General features: G+C 62.0%; 1 protein-coding gene and 1 long non-coding RNA gene across 8 annotated transcripts in view; one reads left to right on the top strand and one right to left on the bottom strand.

Annotated features, from left to right (window-relative positions):
• Nucleotides 1-2,602: 2,602 nt before the first annotated feature.
• Nucleotides 2,603-22,103, top strand: part of PLCH2 (phospholipase C eta 2) — an 83,002-nt gene continuing 63,501 nt past the window's right edge. For 4 of the 7 annotated variants that reach the window (XR_011536047.1, XM_070605149.1, XM_070605099.1 and 1 more), the window contains exons 1-2: nt 12,455-12,604; nt 14,028-14,283. Coding sequence is in view for 6 of the 7 variants with exons in the window: in XM_070605149.1 (XP_070461250.1) it covers nt 14,205-14,283 (79 nt within the window). In the remaining variant the exon portion in view is untranslated. Of the gene's footprint in view, nt 2,725-11,432; nt 11,574-12,454; nt 12,605-14,027; nt 14,284-22,103 lie in introns of those variants that run through there. The other 3 variants (XM_070605107.1, XM_070605116.1, XM_070605126.1) reach the window with 3 other exon arrangements.
• Nucleotides 8,992-13,762, bottom strand: LOC139081085 (uncharacterized). The gene is made up of 2 exons (XR_011536051.1): nt 10,436-13,762; nt 8,992-10,052 (listed from the first exon to the last, which is right to left on the bottom strand). It is a non-coding gene; the product is annotated as an uncharacterized lncRNA (long non-coding RNA).

The following is a 22,103-nucleotide window of genomic DNA, read 5'->3' as shown; positions in this document are numbered from 1 at the left end:
ATGGGGCCAGACAGGCTCAGCTGTTGGCCTCACCTCTGCTCCCATCTCCAGGGCTCAGCTGTGGGAACATCCCCAGGCTGGCACAGCCCAGTGACACTGGGCCAGGCGGTGGCCAGGCTGTGGGGACTGGCTTGGAGCTCATCGGGGGCCCCACCAGCTGCAGGCAGGCACCTCTTAGAGGGAAGGGGCATGACCTGGTGGTCCCACACTCCCTCCTGCTATTGAAGCCCCCGTGCCCTTTGGAGCCATGCCCCTGCCCGGGTACCCTGTTTCCTGGACGCAGAGGCCACCCACAGCTTCGGTTGTCAGCCCAGGGTGGATGGACCCTTTGGTGAGGGCCTGTGCGTGGGCTGTGTGAGACGCTGAGGCCTTCACAAGTTTCTGTCCCACTCTCATCTAACCGTCTGAAACCAACGCACAGCTCCTTCCTGGCCCCAAAGATGCCCTGTTCTGTGGGTTTGCACAGACAGATGCAGTGTCCCCAGGCGCCAAGTCAGATTCAGGGAGGTTTTGTTCCCTTCCTCAGGGTCACTGCCTGGCTCCTTCCTTCAGCCCAAGGGTTGGGGCCTGCCCGGAGACATCCTTCACTTGCTGGGCCCTGCGGGGTGCTGCACCTGCTGGCCTGTTTCCTCACCTGCGCAGCCCACGCCTGGGCAGGGCAAGGCCAGACACAATGTAACCACCTGTCTGTTGTTCTCTGGCTGTGGGGCCTGGGGTCCACTCGGGTCCAGATTGCCTCAGCTTCCTCACCTGGGCGGTCGGGGGAGTTGTTTGGGATTGCTGCAGGCCCCAGGGCCCCTACTAAGAAGACTCAGTTTGGGGTCAGACCCCAGAGTGTCCAGCAGGTGGCGCCGCCGGCCCATCTGTTCTACCAGGTTAGCGGTAGAATTTCAGGGGATTAGGGAGTGAGTTTCACCCCAAATTGCAAACCTGGATCAGAACCAAAGATGAGCAGACTGACCGCCTCCGGGGCATCAGTGTAGAGAGAGGGACAGGCCGAGAGGAGGGGTGTGGCTGACCTTGGGTTTCAGAGGGAAGTCCTTGCCTGTCAATCATCTCTGCCTGTCCCCGCGGCCGTCAAGCAGCCGGCAACGTGTGCTGCCATCTTCTCGGTTCTGATTCTGGGGTGGGGCCAGGATGAGGGCTCTGGTCAGAGGAGGGGGCATCTGTCCCTTGTCCCCCCTCACCTCCCTTTGGCCGCCCTTCCCTTGCGCCCCGGATGGCAGTGTCTGTGGCTGCGTGTCTTCTGACGAACTCTGGCTCCTCTGGCAGGAGGTGAAGAGCTGTGTGGACTTCGGGGAAGGTGGCCCCCCACGCTGGCAGAGGTGGCTGACCAGGGTCCAGACCAAGTGTGGGGCCCTGATGTCCACCCCCTGGGCCTGCAGCAAGGAATTGCCCCATTTGTAAATGGGTGAGGCTGAGCCATTTCGACGCTGACGAGGAACATTTCTGGGCTGGCCTCTGACTTCACCCGCTGTGACCTCAGCTGGTCCTTCGTCACGTGCATTCCATCCCCATCCCTGGGCCTCGGTTTTCTTGTCTATGGAATGGGAGATGCTGATGTGATTAGCCGATATTTATCAGGAACCTGCTGCGCCAGTGCACACATCACCTGGATCTTGTCAGAATGCAGGTGTGGGTGGGTGGGTCTGGGGCAGGGTGGAATTCTGCGTTTCTCACCAGCTCTGGGTCGATGCCTACGCTGGTGCACAGACCACCCCGTGAGTAGGAGCCGGGCTCTCAGCACTCACCCCACTGCATTTGTTCACTTTCTCACAACCTCGTGTGTTGGATTGTCCTGTCTGACGTCCCTCCTCCTCTGGGACACTTGCTCTGGCCCTTCATTGAACCCGGTTCCAGCAGCCGGTGGCCCTGCTGCACACTTCGCTCTCCCGTCTGGTCACCCACCTTCCACCCAGCTCCACCCAGCAGCCTAGTGGGTGAACCAGTGGTCAGCTGGCCAGCTTGTCTGTGTCCCTCTGCTGGGAGGCCGGCTTCCCCTGGCACGGCCTTCCTGCTTGAGTGGCTGCTGGCACGTGAATGCGCTTGGGAAGATGGTGTCTGGAGAAGGAGAGAGGGAAAAGCAAGCAGGGTCAGCTTGCCAGCCCCTGATTTTAACTGAGGTGGTGTCACTGTGCGACCCCTCCCCGGCCAGCTGGACACTGGGTGAGGTGCCCCCTGCCTTGGGACTGGAGTGTGGTGCTCCCAGGCAGCGCCTTCGCTGGATCCCCTGGGCACCTGTCCCATCGTGTAAGGAGTAGGGTGCTTCTCATGGTCCAGGGATGGCAGAGGGGCCGGTGAGGCCAAGATGCCAGCCTGGGGGCGAGGGGCTGGGGGACGCAGGAGACTGGGGGATGCAGGGGCGCTGGAGAAGGCTGTGTGTCCGGATGCCACACTCCTGGGTGCTGGGCCTGGGGCTCTGACTGGGCAGGTGCCCCGGAGGTATGGAGCAGAGGTGAGCGCTGCTGCCTTTTGTGGGGAGTGGCTCCTGTTCTGGGGAGGGAGTGAGCCATGCGCCGCAGGTCTGGCCCCAGGCATGGGCCAGAGTGGCCTCTTTCTCCCTTTCCCTGCAACTCCCAGCACGGGGCAAAGGGGCAGGACCGTTAGGGTGTGGCCTCACTGGCAACAAACCTGGAGAACAGGTTTTCCCACCAGCTGCCGGCGGCTCGGAGGCCCAGAGCGCACCTCACTGCATCCACTCAATGGCGGCCCCGGGCCCTGGAGGTATGAGTGGGTGCGGGGTGGGCAGCCAGGGAGGGAAGGTGAACCCTAGCGCAGGCAGGTGGGGGCCCCAGATGGCGCCCCCAGAAGAGAGCTGGGGCTGCGCTGTGCTTGGACTCCCGCCAGCCCCACGGGCAGAGGCCCAGAGCCAAGGGTGGGAAGGCCGGTGGCAGCCTCTACCCGCTGCCCATCAGGGGCTCGTTAGGGGTCAGGACAAGGGGTTGAGTGCAGGGCCTGGACCTGGGGCTTGGGCCAGTCTGGGAAGTGATGTCGGGCGACTTCAGGGCACGGGCAGGTGGCCAGGGGTTCTGTCCGTGGCCAGGGCCAGTGTGCCCTGTGCTGGCCGGAGATAGGGAGGCCGATTCCTGGCAGAATGGTGTGTCTGCCAGGAGCAGAGCCAGCTCTGGGGCTCTGTGAGGGCCTCAAGGGAGCCTGGGGGCTGAGGAGGGAAACACTGTGCATGTGGCAGAGCTAAGAAATCAAAGCTCACAGAGGCTGTGCCTGGTCCAAAGCAGGCACAGGGCAAATCCCAGGTGTATCTGGTTTCACTTCTGTACCCTAATGGCTTTGTCCACTGCTGGGGGTGGGGGAGGGCTCCCCATCTGGGTGGGGCCATCATCCTGGGCTGAGCTGGTTGGTAACTAAGGGCTGGACACTAAGGGCCTAAGAAAGAGGTAATCTAGGAGGGCTTCCTGGAGGAGGGTGCTTTGCACTGGAGAAGGAGAGGGAGGGCTCCATCCAGCCAAGAGGCTAGGATGAGGGGCTATCCTTCCAGCCTCCTGTGGGTCTGGAGGGAGGGAGAGAGGGTGGACAAGTCTGGGGCCCCTGTAGGGTGGGGGGGTCCCAGAAGAGTGAGGACCTGTGGGCACCAGGCAAGGCCAGGGAGGGCCTGAGAGGGAGACCTGAGCAGGGCCACCGCTGGGCAGGGGCAGCGAGCGTGGCCAGCACGGGCTGTCCACATGCTCCCTCACTCCTGCCCAGTGGAGCAGCGTGTGTCTGGTGCCGGTGTTTGGATGGGGCTGTGGGGAGCGTGGCTGGCCTGGGAGGGGGTGTTCTGGAGGTTCCCTGGAGATGCCTTCCCACAGTGCCACTCTCCTCGTCACAGCAACCTCCTAATGGGGGCCAGGGCTGCTGCCTCTCTGCGGCAGGTGTGCCCTGGGGCAGGTCCTTGCCGCCCACGGGCCTCAGTTTCCTCATCTGCCAAATGGCAGGATAGCGGTACTCACCTCCCTGGGCTGTAAGAGGCCTCAGGACCTATGTGTGCAGTGCTGGCAGGTGTGGGGCCTGGGGGTGTCCTCCTGGCCAGCCCAGGGCTCGCCGTGGCTCCCCCTCCAGGTGGGCCCTTGGGATGTTGAGCGCGTTCAGGATTTGCTGGGGTGGCGAAGGCCTCAGACCGCAGGGGCATCAAGCGCCTTAGCAGCTGAAGCGTTTCTTCGTGGACTCCGGTGACAAGACCGGGGGCCGGGTCTGGATGGCGTCTCTCGTCTGCTCCCAGCGCCCGCTGCAGCCAGTCCCCGGGGGACCTGGGGGGTGAGTGAGGAACCTCGAAGTCGGAGCGGCTGTCAGCAGCAGGAATGCGTGTGGCTGGCAGGGCTGGCGGCAGTGCCCCTGGGATCCGCGAGCGCCTGTCCGGGCCGGGCTCCATGCTGCTCTGCTTCAGCCTCCGCACCGGTTCGCTTCTGAATCCGCGTTTTGTGAACTTGTCCTGATTCTCAGAGACTGGTAGCGGCCAAGGGCGGCAGCTCCTCTGGCCGCCCCAGGGCGCACGTGCCATGAGCCGGAGGGAGGAGACCGGGTCCTTTAGTCTCAGGTTGAGGCTGCGACGCTGCCGCAGGCCCTGGCCGTCCTTGTCTTAGCATGAGAGTCGGGAGGCGACTGCAGCCTGGGGCTGCATGTGCGCAGGCGGGGGCTCCCCCAGACCGAGTGTGCCTCGGGGCTCCTCCCGGAGCAGTGATCAGCTGGGGCAGAGAAGTGGGAGGCCGGCAGTCAGGAGCTTCCCGTCCCACTACATGCTCCTTGGTGAACTGAGAGATGGGTGACCTGCCCAAAGGTGCCGCCCAAGGCCAGCGCTCAGGGGGCCTGTGAGGTGCCTCCGGTCTTCCCCCGTTGTGCGGGCGGCAGGTTTGACTTGGGCACGTGTGGAGATGTCCGTCCTCACGGGTCAGCACAGGCCTGCCCCACCGCCTCCTGATGGTGCCGAGCCCTTCACTCCCTGCTCCCAGTCTTCTGCTCCAGCACCTTCGTGGGCTCCCCAGCACCTGGAGGATGAAGTCCTGGGTCTGAACCTGGCACGCATGGGGACGCCTCCACACCGTCTCTCCAGGACTGCCCTAAGGACCCAGTTGAATATCACCCGAGTTCCCGCCCTGCTTGCAGTGTCCTCACAGGCCCGTCCTGCTGACAGCGTTCATGGTCACCAGGGGGGGGGGTCTTCTGTCTGCTCCCTTGAACGTGAGCCACACAGTGTGGCACTTATGATGGGTCCTGCTGTGTCCCCCGTGCCAGGAGGGCACAGAAATGTTCTTGAACAAACAGAGGGAGGAAGGAGTGGCCTCCGTCTCGGTGCTGAGGGTGGGCGGGGACCACGGGCAGCTGCTCCCGGGTGGAGGCCAGCAGGTTCCTTGGAATCTCCTCTCCACCCGTGCTGCCCTCGCACCCCAGGGCCCCCTCCCACCCCCTCCCAGGCCTGGGGGTCCCACAGTCGGAGAGCATGAGGCCCTGGCCCCAGAAGGGGCGCGAACGGGCTCCTGGCCGCCCACTCTGCGACCCCCTGGGAATCTGGTGAGCCCTGCTCTCTGGCCCGGCAGGTGGACTGAGCAGCAGCTTGGACCTTCCGAGGAGGAGGCCTGGGAGGCCTCAGGTGAAGGAGGAACTTGGAGGGGAAGGACTTTAGAAGCCATCTCCTCTTACAGTCCCTGCTGGAGACGGCGCCGCAGGTGCCCTCCCGTGCCGTCTGGCCCTGGGGACAGAGACTGGGGGCCGTGCCTCCTGGACAGCACAGCCGTGTCCCGCAGCTGATCCACAGGGGTGGGCACGCGCACGATTCCTCCAGCCCTACTCGGTTCTGGGCACCTGCCCGGGGCTACCAGGGCAGGGCAGGGGCGCTCACCCATGAAGGCAGGGTGGGCCTGGGTGTGACCTCTGGCCCTGTCTCCTGGAAGCCTGGTGGGCAGTGCAGGAAGCCCTCTGAGGGCCAGCCGAGGCTACTCCCAGGGCCTTGATGACGTGGGCACCCGGCGGGAGCGCACAGGGCACAGGGCAGGGAGACAGATGCCAAGGCCGCCCCGGGGCCTCGGGTGGGGCATTTCCCTGCCCAGAGCCTGTTCCTGTCTGTTCAAAAGCAGTGAGTGGCGTCCTGCGGTCTCTGTTTAGGACAGCTGCCCCTGTGCACATGGCCGCAACCTGGCGGCCCCTCTCCTGGCCTGAGGACCCCTCAACTCCCAGTCATTCCCACTCTGCCCACCCTAGGCCTGCACGGCCTCACTGGGGTCATAGCCAAATAGCCCTGGACGCTCCCCGCTGGCCCCTGTTCCCCACGCTCCCACTTCACAGTCAGACGAGCTCCCTCGCCCACCCCCCGGACCCCAAGGCTGTGTGTTATGCTGGGGTCCTCACTGTTCAAGGTCACTGTGTGTGATCCTCGGCCCTTCAGTGCTCCCCATGCCTCATCGGTGGCTCCAAAGTCCTCCCTCTCACTTGTCCCCTCTCGCTGCTCCTGCCAGGGACCTCAGAACTTCTCGAACGATGAGCCACGCGTGCTCTCTCCACATCCTCTCCTCTGCTCTCTCAAACCCCTGGGAACTGCTCTTGTTGGGGTCACAGCACCCCCCACGGCCGGCCCCCAGGCCTGTGGTCCTTGGCCAGCCTCACCTTCCTCAGGGGCCCCGGCCCGCCCACTTCCCGCCCCGCTCGGCCAGCTGCCTGCCCGGGGTCTCACTGGTCCTGGGCATCCTGTTTGCCTGTCGTTGAGTTTCTTGCTGCATGTGAAGAGACGATCAACATCCAGAAGAAAACGGAGGGGCGAGTGGGTGCAGCCTCAGTGGACGAGAGCCATGGACGCAGGCTCGAGGTCGGCAGGCCTTGGATGGCACACATCCACAGCCCCAGTTGCTGGCAGAGAGAGATGGGACTATGATTTGTTGTTGGCTGAGTGCCCACCCGACAGCGGGGTGTGGGGTGCCACAGCTGGTCTCCTCTGGGGGCACGAGGACAGTGAATGAGGATCAGGGACAGGTGCCCCTGGCCACGGAGGTGACAGTCAGCTGAGAAATGCCGAGAAATGCTTTCCCTGGGCTCCTCTGTGTTACTCTTTAGAGGAGGACGGGGGCTTCTGTCTCTGGAAGCTTGAGTGGGGCTGAGCCAGCCCTAGGGACCAGATGGGCCTTTCCTGCCACAGGGCCTTTGCACACATTGCCCTGCTGCCTGAAGTGCCCCCTCCAGCAGAGGGCTCCTGCTCACAGCCGAAGCCCAAGCTCAGCCAGGCCCCCTACTCTCCTCTGAGCCCCACAGTGGAGCTTTGTGGCATCTGGGCCTGACTCCCTACTAGCCTGGGTGTTCCTACAGGGTAGGGGGTCAGTGCAGGGACCCCACCTGGCCGCCTGTGGGTCTTTGGTCATTGGTCAGGAGCTCAGTGAGTGCTGGGTTGAGGACACAGGACGCACCCTGTGCCTCCCTCCTCCCAACCCCCTACTCCAAGCTTCGACTTACCTCTCATTCCCAGCCGACCTCTGCCTCTTCCCCAAAGACTGAGGATTCCATTCGGGGGTGTTGGGAGCTGATGTCCGATGGAGGCATCCCAGGCAGGGTCTCTGCTGTCTGTCCTCGGCTCCTGGCGCATTTGATTGATCGTAATCTCCTCCCACCCCCGCCCCTGCCCAGCTCTGCACTGTGACGTGGAGACAAAGCTTGCCAGACTTACTTCAGTTTCCACCTCGTGGGGGAGGCGGAGCACAGAGCTGCCAGTTGGGCCCCAGAGAGCATCTCGGTTGAGAGGATGGGGTTCAGGCAGGGGCACAAGGACCCAGATCTGCCAGCGAAAGGTGGGGGCTTCCTGGGGTCCATATCTCCATTTGTGGGGTGGAAGCCAGTTATTACAGCCTGGCTCCCATGGGGTGTGTTCTGGGCACAAGTGTGGAGAAAGAGCCCCTGGGGGTGGGGGGCCCAGAGCACGCAGACGCGGAGGAGCCTGGCCTGCCCACCATACTGTGGATACTGTGCCTGCGATCTCCTGTGGGGGAGGGGGCACTCTTTGCACCCCGCTTCCCACACGAGGAAACCAAGCTCAGACAGAGAGTTTCTCCGCTACACAGAGGCAGGCTGCAAACTGCGTTCTGACCCAGAGACCCCCACTTCCTTTCATCTCTCCTGCAGGCCTGGGGCACAGAGGGCTGCGGGACCGCATCTCCATCGATGAGCACACTGGCTCATGCGTTGCTGCTTGCCGCATGTCCCCTTGGGACGCACTCTCATGCGTGTTCCATGTGCATCTTTTGTTTTTGGTATTTTTCAGAAGGTATGGTGTTGTTGCGATTATTTTTAAGATTGGCCCTGACCTAACATCTGTTGCCAATATTCTTCTTTTTTCTTTTCTTTTTCTCCCCAAAGCCCCCCAGTACATAGTTGTATATTCTAGCTGTAGGTCCGTCTAGTAGAGCTTTGTGAGACGCTGCCTCAGCGTGGCCTGATGGGCAGTGCTGGGTCGGTGTCCAGGATCCGAACCAGCGAAAACCTGGGCTGCTGAAGCGGAGTGCTAACTTAGCCACTCGGCCATGAGGCTGGCCCTGGGTACGATTATTTTTAATAATAGCGGTGTGCAAGCGTTTTGGTCTCTGGACCCCTTTCCATTCCAAACGATTGTCGGGGACCCCAAAGAACTTTTTTCATGAGCGTTCTGTCCAGTGGTGCCAGAGCCACTCAGACCAGCTCATGAGAGCTGGCTGTGAGATCTCCAGTAATTCTGTGAGCTGTTGTTAAACATAGCCATTATTAAAATCCAATTAAACTACTTAAATTATGTAAAGCACATAAGTTACATAAAAAACAAGGCAACAAACACTATGTGTCTGGTGGAAATCCCAGAGGATGATATGCTGCTGTCGCTGTCTTCCGGACTCCGTGCTCTGTAATCTCACCTTCATAGGTGAAGCTGGCCACGGTGGGCGTGTCTATACTGTGGACGCGGGCACACACCACCCATTAGGTGCTTAGGAAATCTTAACTAGCACACACTTGCTTATCATTTGATATTCACATTAGAAATGAAAACTGATCATTTAAAAGTATTTATTGATACAGTCTTACTAAAAATAACAAATAATTACATGTTAAATCAAATAACATTTTATGAACAATAACTTTTTCAAAACAAATTCAGTGAGAAGCGTGACATTGTGTTACATTGTTGTGAGTCTCTGTGCCGTCTGGCTTGTGGAGGACAGCTGGATTCTCCTGTCTGCCTCTGCATTCCATCTGTCACAGTGTGTTGTTGTGAGTGAAATATATGAAGAAACCTGCCTCTTCAGATAACTGTGAATTCTTCTTTGAGGCCTCACCAAAACCGAACAGATGACAGCTTCTTAGAGGCCGTCACACTGTGAAAGCCGAAGCTGTATCAATGGCCATTGAGATTCTGATACACCCATTGGTCTGTTTCCCGCTTTGAACGGCTCTTTCCCTGGGCGTGATTTCGAATATCATCTTTGGTCATCTGGAAAACACTGGTTTGCTGAGTTAGGCAGATTTTCCAAACGTCGACACGTTTCACTATACACGTTAGCATCACCGCTGCTCTCCTGAGAAAAAGCCTTTGCGTGTTTGGAAGCCGCCAGACTCACGGCAATGGATACAAGTTCTCCAAAATGCTAATTTCCACTTAAGCTTGAATTTTATCATAGGCAACAGATCCTGTCGCTTTGATTTTTAAGTGGCGGTCTTACTGTATTTGTTTTTGAGGAAACCGCTGCCACATGTTATGCAAACGCGTGCCGGCGTGACTGTGGTGTGTCTGCCTGTTGTTCTTTGCAGCACAGACGTGTTCCACCTGGATGTGGCTAGTTGAGCCGACGGCTGTGTCGCTGGAGCGCCTCCCCTTGGGAGACCAGCCTGTGCGGCTGCGCTCACTGTGTGCTTCCTGTGTCCTTGCCCAGAATATTAGAAGGATGTGAACCCGGAGTTGGGGTTTAATAAAATTCATCATCTTTACTGCTTTGCTGGGGACATTCTCAGGGAAACGGCTTTTTCTTCATTGAATTCGGAGTGTGTGGTGACATAGAGCACGATAAAATGACCCAGAGCTGTTTGGAGCCACTGCTTTCGTCTCTGCTGCGTTTTACCTGTTGTGCAGATGTTGGTACAGGGAGAAAGGGTATTATCATGAAGATAGTTTAGACCCTAGGGCCCCTGGCAGGTTCTGGGGCGCCCCGGGGTTCCACAGGCCACCCCTTGGGAAGCAGCACATGGTAACGTGGTGTCGGTTGTGTGCCTCATTCTGATCTTTGCTTTCCTCACTCGGCGCTATGCTCTCAGATGCGTCTCTTTCCCACAGGAGACTCTCTCTCTCCTTGCGTGTGTTGTTCCACGTTGCACCTACCCCCCCGGGGGTCTCCAGCACCCCACCCGACAGGGCTGCCCAGAACATCTTCCCCCGGCCCCTTGGGAGCCTGGAGGGCTTTCACTTCAGAGCAGAGCGGCTGAGCCCCAGGCTACACATACGTACCCTGGCTGGGTGACCTCCACTCTCATCCAGGACTTGAGCCTCGACAGAATGTTGGTTCTGCTCTGTGAAGCCAGCCCCTGGCCCCAGACGCGGCCGCATGGCCCAATCACTCCTCCGCCTCGGGGTCAGGGCTGCTGAGTCTGTTGCCATCACGTGCAGACAGGCCGGCCCTCGCGCTGAGGCTCTGCGCTGGGCTCCAGCTGGCTCGACCGGCTTGGGGGTGGCAGCCGAGCTTGCCCAGCACCAGCCTTCGCTCTGCTTTCTCATCCACTAGGTCCAGGTCGGGGGCAGGGGGCTGTGGGCAGCTGGTGTCTCCTGGTAGAGGGTCCAGCTCCAGACTCGCTGGCCACCGGCCTGCTATGACCTGCCTCCCCACCACCAGGATTTCCCCACCTTGGACCCCACTCCCAGCACAGAGACAGTGCTTGAGCGTGGCAGGGATGAAGGAATAGGCAGGATCTGTGTGGGAGGCGCTGGGCAGTGAGGGGCCCCCCTGGAGTGGAGACTGCTCAGGCAGCATTAGTAGGTGGGTGGGGCTGGGATGGGGGACCCTGGCTGCTGGGCCCCGGATGAGGAGGGGGTCGGGGGCAGGCAGGCAGTCCTCTCGATTCCTGAGGATTGTACTGTAGTCAGCCCTTGGGGGCCTCGGGCCAGGTGTCCAGCCTGGGGTGGACACCAGGTGGAAACTGGGCAGTGGGTGTAGAAAGAGTCAAGCATTAAGGGAGAACAGGCCAGCTCTCAGAGCAGCCACACCAGCTGGGTTGGTGGGGGAGTCCTACCCTCTCTGGGCCTTAGTTTCTCCCTTAAGAGAGTAAGACGTCTGTGGTCTGGGTGGCCGGTGGGGTCTGGGTGGGAGAGGACGCCCCACCTCAACATCCCCTCTTCCAGAGGCTGGGGCTTCCGCCTCTGCCCATCCCCCGGGGTCTTCCCGAGTGAGGGATGCCAGTGGAGGGCGTGGCGGCTCCCTTCCTGGGCGCTGACGCAGAAGGTGGGAGGCAGGAGGGAGAGGATGTCCGGGAGCAGGCTGGGGCTTGCGGTGGGCCCCTCTGGCACTCCTGCTGCCAGCCAGCCGCTCTGTGGGACACGTTGAGGGGACACCACAAGCATCAGAATGGAAGCTGCTAGCAAGTCCTCCGGGGTAGGAATCCAGCCCCTGAGGGTACACCCGGGCCCTCCCCAAGGGCAAGAACAGCCAGGCCGGGCGGGTGCTGTGGATTGGGGAGAGCCTGCTAAATGGCAGCCGCTTCATCCTCCAGGGGCTTCGAGGGCGTGCAGGTTGGCCATTTCATGGAGGCAGGTCTGCCAGTCTGGGTGTGGACAGCGCACTCTGAGAACGTGGGCTTGAGGCTGGGCCGCCCTTTGACCTGTCTGAGCCTGGGCCGCACATTTTGATCAAACAGGGCTGGCTGCTGGGGGGCAGGGGTCAAAGGGGCCTCTCCCCTTGTCCCTATCCACCCGGCTCAGCCTGACCCTGAATGATGCCCGCTATGAGTGGTCACCTGTTCCACTCGTGATTCCCAGGACCTGACTTTGGCGTCTGGGCCAGGGTCTGAGCAGAGGCTGGAGGCCTGCGATGGGAGGTGCCCCTCCTTCACTGGGGCCGGGGCTTCTAGGGGTCGGCCAGTGCGAGGAGGAGCAGGCCTAGCTGGGGTCGGCTCCACAGCACGATCAGCTATGGCACCTCCCATCCACCCCTCCCGACCCAGGCCCCCCGTCTGCTCCCTGCGGCCCCGAAAGCTGTAGGGGCCCAGCATGGGTGGAAGTGAGGGGTACCGTGAGGGCCCGGCATGGTTCGAGGGGATCCTGGGCACCCGTGCTGTGAGGGGACTCAGCTCGCCTGGCACGGCGCAGCCGGGCCCACGCCAGCGGCTGACCTCATGGTCCCCAGTGGCCTCGCCTTGGCTTGCAGCGCCGGGCTGTTGCCTAATTAGGTTCGACTATGCCAGCCCAGCCCGAACCCCACGCCCGGCTGGCGCTCAGCAGACGTGTCTGGACATGGCTCCTGGGCTCCAACCGTGGCAGGAAGCACGGTGCCTGCCCAGGAACCCGGCAGTAGTGGGCCGGGACGGCGGCTGCAGCCGGCAGTGGCCACGCGGGCTGTGTGGCTGAGGGGCTGTGGCAGTCCAGCTACCTCGGGGGAGCCTGGGCCAGGAGACCCCACACCTGCGGGTGAGCCTGGAGCCAGGGCAGCCCGTGAGGGGAGTCCAGGAGAGGAGGCTGGGCCTGTGAAGGGCTGGGGTGGGCACAACCAGGCTGGGGCGGGCGAGGCCTCTGGGCTGGAGGGTGAGCCACGGGTCCTGAGCCTTTGGGCTGCCTAGCATCCACCACCTACGCTCTTCTGAGGTACAGGACCCTGGAGAACCCCTGGCTAGACAATTCCAGGCCTGCTACTGATCTTGGAGTGGATGGGCCAGGTGGAGGGCCCGGGGGCTGAAGGGTATCAGAGTGAGGGAGGGACGGACCACCTAGGGGCCCTCCTTCCTGGGGACTGGAGGGAGCCAGAAAGGCCTGGGCTTGAGGAGAGATGTGAGGTGGGGCTACTCCAAGGAGCCCTTGGGAGAGGAGGTGCCACCAGGAGCCTGAGCCTTCCCACCCCTGGCCGTGCATTCTTCCTACCTGGGCAGAGCCGGCTCAGGGTGTGCCCGTGGCCCAGTGTCCATCGAGGCCCAGGCCCTGGGAGCTCTGTCTTGAGCTCTGTCTTGGGCATGTCAGAGGGCTCCAGAGCCCAGCAGCTAAAGCCTCCCACCCCGGCCTCTGCAGTCTCTCTGTGGCCCCCAGGAAGGAGGCTCAGAGGAGGGAGCCAGTACCAAGGAAGTCTCTGGAAGGAGCTGGCCTGGGGGAGCAAGGAGGAGTTGGATGGATACAAGGAGGTGGAGAGGAGGGTTCCAAGCAGGAGAGGAGCCTGAGCAGAGGCCAGGCTGGGACTGAGCCTCCGGTGGGGCCACAAGGAGGCCGGGTGGAGCCTGGGGCCCTCTTGGGGGGTGGGGAGAGTGAGGGGCTTGGAGCCCAGCCAAGTGGCCAAGGGGCAGACGGCAGCCTGGGAGGCCAAAGTGGCCTCGATTCACTGCACAAACCAAGTGGTGGTTGGAGGGCCCGAGACCGCGGACCTGGGAGTGACAGCACAGTGGGACCTGAGGGCTGGAGAAAGGGCTGAGGGTCACCCACTGTGCCATAGGCTCCTCCTGTGGCCCCTGGGGCAGTGTAGCCCAGGGCTGGCGGGTGCCTCCAGCACCATCACAGCAGAAGGGGCTAGCAGTTTCTTAAGACGGTTCCTTTGAACTTCATCAAGCTATGGAAAAAGTCCCAGCATAGAGAAACAATCAGCACTTCGGTGACAAAGCCACTACTATGGCACCCTCTGGCTTTCCCTGGTGCTCACCCAAAGCCTCTGTGTCCTGGGCGGGGGGCCACGGGTCTCCGTCCCTCCCCACCCCTTGCACACGGCTCCCCCTGCACCCACCTCAGTGGGATGCTTATTTCTGGGGTGGTGGAGCTGGGCTGCAGTGCAGCATCCTCCTGCCCTCCCACCTCATATTGACCCGGGTGGCTGGACGGGCCTCACCCACACCCCTGCTGCCCCTGTTTCCTCCAGGTGTGTGATGAGTGGCGGACTCCATCCTAGCAGGGCACGCTGGGGGCCCAGGGGACAGTTGGACCTCGGAGGAGCCTTTTTCTGCCTCCCTCGGAAGGCCAGCCTCAGCTGGTAGTCTAGGCTGGTCCCACCTCTTACCTGCTGCTGCCACCGCCGAGAGCCTTCGATCCCTCCCTGATGGCTCCCTCGCCCGAGGACCCAGGGCCTGACCTGGAGAGTGGACCACCTTTCCTGAGCATCAACATTCTGCCTGTGGGTGAGTGAGGCCTCCGGGCAGACAGCCATGTGGTTCTGGGTTCGTTTCCCCGTCGAGTGTGATGCCCTGGTCCCACCTGGGAGAAGGGCCTCTGCCAGCTTCTCCAGAACAGGGGCTCTGCTGTGGGCTGGTCGGCGTGCGCCTGCCCCAGTTCAAGGGGAGGCAGAACAAACAGACTTATTAGGAAGATAGCTTTGGGGCTGCAGCTCCCCCTCCAGTTCTGTCCAGCTGGCTCAGACCCATGGGAACCCTGGGCTGACTCAGGGATCGTCAGTGGGTCTTGTGATTGCTGGGCTGTGCATCCTGGAGAGGTGCTTGTCATCTCTGGGTCTGGACCTCTAGGTGCCACTTCTCGATGTCCAGTGGCCTATTGGTGGCAATACTTGCGGCTTCTGGAAGTGAGTTGAGCTGGTTTAGGAGCACGCTTTTTTTCTTTCTCACTCAACTTTAAAAAAGAAGGCACTGTACGATATATCCTGGGAAGTACACAATCTTAGGTGCACAGCGGGATGAGGCCGTACAAAGTGAACTTGCCACGTAACGATCACCTGGACTGGGAAATGGGATGTTCCTGCCTGCCCCTCCGTGGGACTGCCCCCTTGCCCGCCCAGGGGTCCCTGCTATTCTGACTTCTATCACATTCGTTTGCTGTGTCTCGACTCCCAGCATTCAGAATCACACAGGTGTACAGGTGTGCAGGGAGCCTGGCCAAGTGTGAGGGTCCCGGCCTGAGGGAAGGGTGGTGCTGAGCAGGCCCCTGTCCCCGGCAGCACAGGCTCCTCCCCGAGATGCCGGCTCCAGGCTCTCTCCTGCTGTGTGATTTGCTCCGTGCTCCGTGGGATAGAATCTGCCGCATGGAACCACTTGAGATGACCCGCAGGCTGGGCCCCGGCTGTCTAGGAGGTGGGGGCTTGCTCTCTTCCAGCTCAGAACACTTGGCTGCTTTCTGTTCTGAGTGCCCAGTGTGATGGGCTGAGCTGAGGCCAACATGGTGTGTCTGCCCCTGGGCCTCAGGCCTCAGGCCTGGGCTGAGATGCCACCTGCTGGCCCTGGGCCTGCCAGCCCCTGACTCGGGAGTCAACATTCTGGGATAAGGTGAGAGCTCAGCCCACCTAGAGAGGGGGTGTGTTAACCCCCGGGGGTGGCCAGCTCACAGCCTGTGGTGCACTGAGGGGACCCAGGGACTGGTGGGGGAAGGCTCACCCCTGCATCTCAGGAATGTTTTCTTCTCAGATGTGTGGTTGGGCCTGGCACCTGGGCACGGTCAGAAGGTCAGGGGTCTCCTGATGTGAAGGGGCTTCTGGGGTCTATCCAGCTGGTGGGAGACCCCAGGAAGCGTGGTTTCAGGTTTGCTGGGCCCTCTGCTGAGCGGCAGCTCTGCCTCTGGCTGCCCGTGTGTGTGGGGGGCAGAGGGTTCCTCTGGCTCCTCCTTGGCAGACGTAGCAACTCTCAGGACCCTGACTCAGCTCTCCTGGGAGGAGGGGGAGGAGACCAGAAAGGGAGGGTGCAGGGGGTGAGGATGCATGTGTCCAGGGGATCCACGGGTGTGACAGTAGGTCTGCATCTCAGTGGGGTGTGTGTGTACACGCGTGCAGGTGTGTGTGTACATGTGGTGTGTGCATGTGCGTGCATGTGTGTGCTCATGCACGTGATCACCTGCTCCTCTGGGGGCCCTTGCTGCTGGCTTGACAGCTGTTCCCCAGGGGAGAGCAGTGGTGGAGGTGAGCGTTTGCACGTGTGTGCGCGCGTGTGCAGCACAAATCTGAATCCACACCTGGGAGGGTCTGTGCGTGTGCATGCGTGGCGTGCGGGCATGTGTGGGTGTCTGTGCTCTGTGCAGCCCTCCGTGTGCCCGCAGAGCCGGCCCTGGCTTGTTCCTCCCACATTCCCCAGATGTGCCCGGGCGGGTCTCCTCCCCTTGTTGGGAGGTGGCTGCTCAGAGGCACACGGCCCCTGCCCGGCTCGGCCCTGCTTCTCAGCTCAGTCTGGAATGGACACCCAGAGAAAGGGTGGCTGGAACAGGGGAAAGGAGGCTGCTAGGCTCCTCCTTCAGGCCCAGAGTCCCCGAGGCCCCGTCCCCAGGTAGGGCCCTCAGGGGGAGCCTGCAGTTCTGGGTGTGGGGAGGTGCCTGGATCCAGAGGTGACGGTGCCCAGGAAAGGGGGCTCCACCCTCAGACTGCTGCCTGCCCATCCCGTGCTCCCCCTCCCCCAAGTGCCCCCCATCCCCTCCCCGTGCTCCCCGTCCCCTCCATGCCTGGGTTGCTGCTGCTGACATCAGGCCAGGTGCTGTGCTGGGTGCCAGGCCGAGGGCAGGGGTGGGAGCACCTGGTCAGGCCCTGCAGGTCCTTCAAGAAGCTCCCTGAGGCAGCCCCACTGAGCAGTGGGAAGTTTCCCAGCCCAGAGGGCAGGGGAGGCCCTCAGGCCCAGGTGACAGGCTCACGGCCTATGAAGCAGGTCAGTGTGTCCTGATCTGTGTCCCTGGCGGTTGGGAGGCTCCTTGTTTGGGGCTGAAGTATGTCCCAGCTCCTGTGGGCCGCAGCCCTGCCCTGGCTGATGCCTGCTCTGGCGCCCAGCTCTGACCCAGCTGGGTGTGTGGGGTGAGGGTCAGAGCCATGCCAGGAGGTGTGGGCCTGGGCTCTGCTCGGGGGTACTGGCCACTCAGGCTGCAGGACTCGGGTTGGGCAGCTTACCTGGAGCCCAGTGGTATCACCCGGCACCCACTCCATGCCCCCCGCACTGGGACTTGCAGCCACCGCGTCTGCTGTGTCCACAGTAGGGCAGGGGCCCCCTTCTCCAGACAAGGCAGTGAGTGTGACCTGGTGTTCCCGTGGCCCCGCGGCTCTCATCTCGGCCTTGGCCCCTCGGCCCGGAGCAGAACCTCTGAGCAGGTCCAGCAAGAGACCCTAGCTTCCAGCTGGGGCTGGGAGGGTGGACAGTGTGGGGCCCTGGCCTGGGGCTGGGGCAGTGGGACAGCACTGGGGATGCGACAGCCCCCACCCCCAGAGTGTGGTTGCTCACCCCAGTCCTCATGTATCCGTGGTAACAGGATTTCATTTACAGCTACTTAATCCCATTCCACAGGCTAGAGGATGGGAGAGAATGCGAAAGAGCTGCTTCTGATGTGATGGAGATGAGGCTGATGTGGGAGGGGCTGGAGGGCTGGGGCTGGCCCCCTGACCAGGTGCCGGCGGGAGCCGGAGGCGGGGGAGTGCCAGGCACTTGGGCTTCGAGCCGCACTTGCAGCATTGGGGTGTAGCACCTGGCCTGCCACACCCTGGGCCCCTCCCTGGTCCTGACAGTGCACCCATGGGGCTCTGTAAGTGGCCTGCCTTGTGATGCTGCTGGGGTCATGGATGCCAGATGGGAAGGGTCATAGCTGGGGCAGGGGCCCTGGGGCATCAGGAGTGTCCGCGGCCCCAGGAGGTATGCACCAAAAGGAGAACTCCAGAGGGCCCCTCGGCAGGAGCTGGGGTGGTGGAGGCAGGCCTGGTGCCGGGGGCTCTCCAGGGGTGCCTGCTGTCTCCGGGGGCTTTCGTGGAGGCTGCTGGGTCACTGAGCCCCCTGGCTGCCCCTGAGAGAGGCAGTTCCTACAGGTCAGGTGGGGTGGGGGCTGTGGTGGTGGCAGCTCCTTTCTCTTTTGGGGGCTCCAAGCAGTGGCCTCCTTTTTCCTCCCAGGGCACAGATGGATTGAGGGGGAGAACTCAGGGGGAGCCGCCCCAGCCCTTACCCACTGGGGCCCGTGGCTGGGCTGCGTGTGGCTCCCTACCCACCTGCTCACGTTCTCTGAGGAAGGGGCCATGTCTCCACCTGGGAGGAACTGGAGCTTTGCAACGCCAGGAGAACTTGGTCCAGCCACCCCCACAGTGGCCAGCCGGCTCAGTGAGCTCACAGGTGGGGAGGCTGGTTTGGGCTGCCCCATCCCCACAGCCCCACCCACGATCCCGAGCCAGTGATGCTGAGTAGGGCCCACCTGTCACTGTGCCCCACTCAGCCTGGATCCCAGCCCAGCCAACTGTGTGCTAAGGTGCCAATAGAGCAGCACAGCAATGCTCAGAGACATTCAGTCACTAACTCAAGCTCACACAGCAGGATTTCCACTTCGTTGGTGGGGAGGGGGCCCAGCTCGGGGAGAATCACCAAGGGGACCAGGAGGTTGCCGGGTAGGCAGGACACAGTGCTGGACCCGACTGCCTGAGGTATCAGAGGTGGGAAGGTCTCAGCAGGGTGGACAGTGTGTGTGCACCTGGAGCTGCTCATCTCATGGAGCTGCAGCAGCCGCCCACCTGGGTCTCTGGGCCTCTGAGAGCCGGCAAATCCTCCCTGGTACTCTCTGGGTGGACAGGGCTGGCAGCCAGGATGTTGCTTGGCCAGGGGCTGCTGAGGCACAGCTGGGCTTGGAGCCAAGGTGCAGGCTGGCTCGGACACCCTGGCCAGTGCCCTCCTGCCCCCAAAAAGGCTGGGGAGAATGAGGCCTTGGCCTTCATGCTCTGGGCTGGCTGGAGTGCACGAATGGGTCTGTGTCCTTATTGAGCTGGGGCTGGAGGGGCCATGGAGGCTACAGTCTCTGGGCCATGAGGCTGGGGGAGGGAGCCAGAGTGTGTTCACACAGCCCGGTGGACCCCGGGGGCTTTCCCACTTTAAAGTGTGTTCAGATCCACCACTTCCCCTGGGACATCACACCTGCTCCGTGGCAGTGGCAGTCTCGCTGGTATTTCTTTTTTCCTGACTGTGAAAGCAAGACTTGCAGGGAGGAGATGCTTTGGAAAATACAGAAAAAGCATGAAGAGGAAATGAGATCCGCCTTCGTCACCTGCACCTTCGAGCTCTGTGTGCTCCAGGGCCCGCTGCCCGGCCCCTCCCACCTCATCGCTGTCCTGCTCCCTCCACCAGAAGCCCACCCCTGGGGGCTTGGATTCACCACAGTTCCCTCCTGTCCTTCGAATTTTCTTCTGGAGCCTGACGTTTAATGGCGGCCTCATGTTCCCGGATGCGGGATGCGACACCGCAGCCATCACCGAGCGTCTGGGAAACTTCTGAGCATTGGCCATTGTAAATCGTGTTGCAGGCAGACTCCTGCGCACGCACCTCAGCCTCCGGCTGCTTCCTTGCAAGTGACTCTTTCTGACCTCGCAGAGTTCTTTGAAGCTCCCGCCTTCAGCTTCCTGCTGAGCAGCCAGAGGAGGGGTCTGGGAGCCTGTGCCAGAGGACAGGGCGCCGTGGTTTTCGCTGCTGCCTTTCCAGAGCCGGCGCTTGTCTGGCACAGGGTCAGAGGCTTTTCTGGAGGAGGCAGGACGCATGGACTCACCTTCAGGCCAATCTACGACTGGGAAAAGTGGCCACAGCTCCCTGGACAGTGGCAGCTTTGGGATCCTTCATTCCCTGGGCACCCCTGGGGGCCTCTGGGCAGGGCCGAGCTCTCCTCATCCAGAGGGTCCTTGTTCTCCATTGTCCAGACTGCAGCCTGGTTTTGGAAAGCAAAATTGAGCCCTGCCTCCAGTAGAGAAACGAGAAGTGAATGAGTCCTAGTCCTGTGAGCCCACAGCTCCCCTCTGCTGCTCACTCTCAGCCTATTGACTCGGTTTAGACACAGTTCCGTCAGGGGACCCAGAAGGTCAGTCGGCCAGTTTGAATCTCCAGTCTTGGTGGAGCCTGGTGAGGGTCTCTCTTCCAGGAAATGCCCCTCCCAAGCAGGTAGAGACACAGCAGGCCACTGGGTTTCCCTGGCTGATTGTGTCCCCACTCTGGGACCCAGCAGCCCCTTGCCTTGGTGCCACGTGCACTGACACTCTGTGTGGCTGTGGATCCCAGGCAGGCCATGTGGACAAAGCCGTGAGTCGTTTATGTCCTTGGCCATCGACGCTGTGCCTGGACCAACAGGGAGGCCTAAGCCTCCACGGGAGGGGGTCCCAGACGTAGTGTTTTCCCCACGGCCCAAGGCTCGCCACACAGGGGAGGTTTATTCTGAGAAGTGTGGGGCTTCCAGCTCGCAACTCCCCAAGGACCATGAGCCTGGCATGCACCAGAGCTGTGCTGGGCCCCAGGACAGAGACCTGGCTTTCCTGGCAGATGGGGAGGCAGACAGACCCCAGACCATCCTGCTCAGTCTGCAGGGGAGCGGGAAGCCCAGGGTTTGGCCTGAGAAGGGGGTGCGGGCCACTGGGCACCCATCAGGGAGAAGGGAGCTGGGATGAGGTCTGTAGGTTGTCTGCGGCCGGTGCACAGCCAAGGCTGGGTGGGCGCTGCAAGGGCTGGGTGCTGCTTCCTGTAGGGAGGAGACCTGGCCTTGGGGTGTTGCCTCAGTGAGGCCAGGGGAGCATGGGGCCTGATGTCCTGGGCCTGGGACCCCTCTGGGCTGATCAGTGCTGGGGGCTGGCTCTCTGGACACCTTGGTGGCACCGAGCTCAGCAGAAGCTGTTTTGGGTCTCCCCGAGGCTGGCGGGTGGATGGGTGTTTGTAAGGCGGGAGGTGGTGGAGGTGGCAGGTGGCAGTCTGCAGCCCCGTGAGCCTCCCTGCTGTGGGCGGCAGGACCTCCCTGTGCGTGGGGAGGGCGGCAGTGGGAGCAGCCGCTCCCTTGCCCATGGGGCTGAGTGCAAGGTGGCTCTGCACCTGGCCCCAGCTGTGATTCGAGGTCGAAGGCTGCATTTCTGGGGTCCTTTGGGGCCAGGTCCAGGGCTGCAGGAGGCCCAGGCCCAGCCTGGCATGACCCCGACCCTTGGAGGGGCTCCTGCTCTGTCCAGTGTTGGGGTACTGGGCTCTCAGTGTCTCTTTTCCTTTGCCAGGAAATGTGAGGGCCCCTCCTCCCTCCATTCCTCCTGGGGGCAGCAGCTCCTGAGCTGCTTGGGAGAACTGAAGAGGCTGACTAGGGTGGCTGTGCCGTCCGGGCTGGCAGGTGTGGCCCGAGGGCCCAGCTATTTCTGGTTCCCTACTGCTCTGCCCCTGAGGACTGGGGCGCAGGGCAGCCTCCAGGCGCAGCCTCTCCTGAAGCCTGGCAGATGAGGAAGGCAGCGGGGCCAGGCAGGACACACCTTGGGTGGGGAGTGGGCGAAGGGGCAAGAAGTCTAGCTCGGGCCCTTCCTCAGGGTTCTGCTGGAGGACCACCCTGGAGTTTAGAGCCTCTGGCCTTCCCACCGGGCAGGGCAGCTGGTACACAGCTGGCACTCAATGTATGCTGGCACAGGGCTCTGTGCCAAGGGCAGGCAGGGGAGGGAGCAGTGAGCCCAGACCTGGCCCCTGGGATGGGGGTCTCTGGGGTCTGTTTTCTTTCCAGCTGGCCTCGGGGGTGGGCTTGGGCAGCAGCAAGGCATCACTCTAACCCGCTCGGGGCCCTACTTCTCTGAGAGTGGTCACCTGCTCCAGAGACGGGAGGTCCACTCCCACCCTGGGGGGTCATCTCCATCGTGATATCCAGCCCTCACTCTTGCCCAAGCTTGCCTGGCACCACCCACGGCCAGCTGGACCACTCTGCCTGAATCTCAAATGCATCACATTCGAAACTGTACTTCAGACCCCCCCACCCTCGCCAGCCTCCCTGTCTGAGCAAAAAGCACCCCCTCCCCCATGGTCTGGAGCCCAAATCCTGCTCCTCAGCATCTCAGGTTCCCCCCACTTTTCTCCATCTCTATGGAGAAAATGGGCCTCGCCTGTCTGAACCACATTTGTGTCCTGTGCCCCGGCCGGACAGAGGCCTGCAGCCAGCCTGCAGCTTCCCGAAGTAGTGCCCCCTCCCTCACCCTGCCCCATCTATCTCAATGATCTTCTGGACCTGACCCGTGAATACCTCCCCACTTTTGTCTCTAAGGCCCTCTGTGATCTGGCCCCTG

Source organism: Equus przewalskii, chromosome 2 (genome assembly GCF_037783145.1).
Source record: "Equus przewalskii isolate Varuska chromosome 2, EquPr2, whole genome shotgun sequence".
Taxonomy (NCBI): domain Eukaryota; kingdom Metazoa; phylum Chordata; class Mammalia; order Perissodactyla; family Equidae; genus Equus; species Equus przewalskii.
Note: the sequence above shows the minus strand (reverse complement) of the source record. Positions and strands in the feature narration are given on the sequence as shown.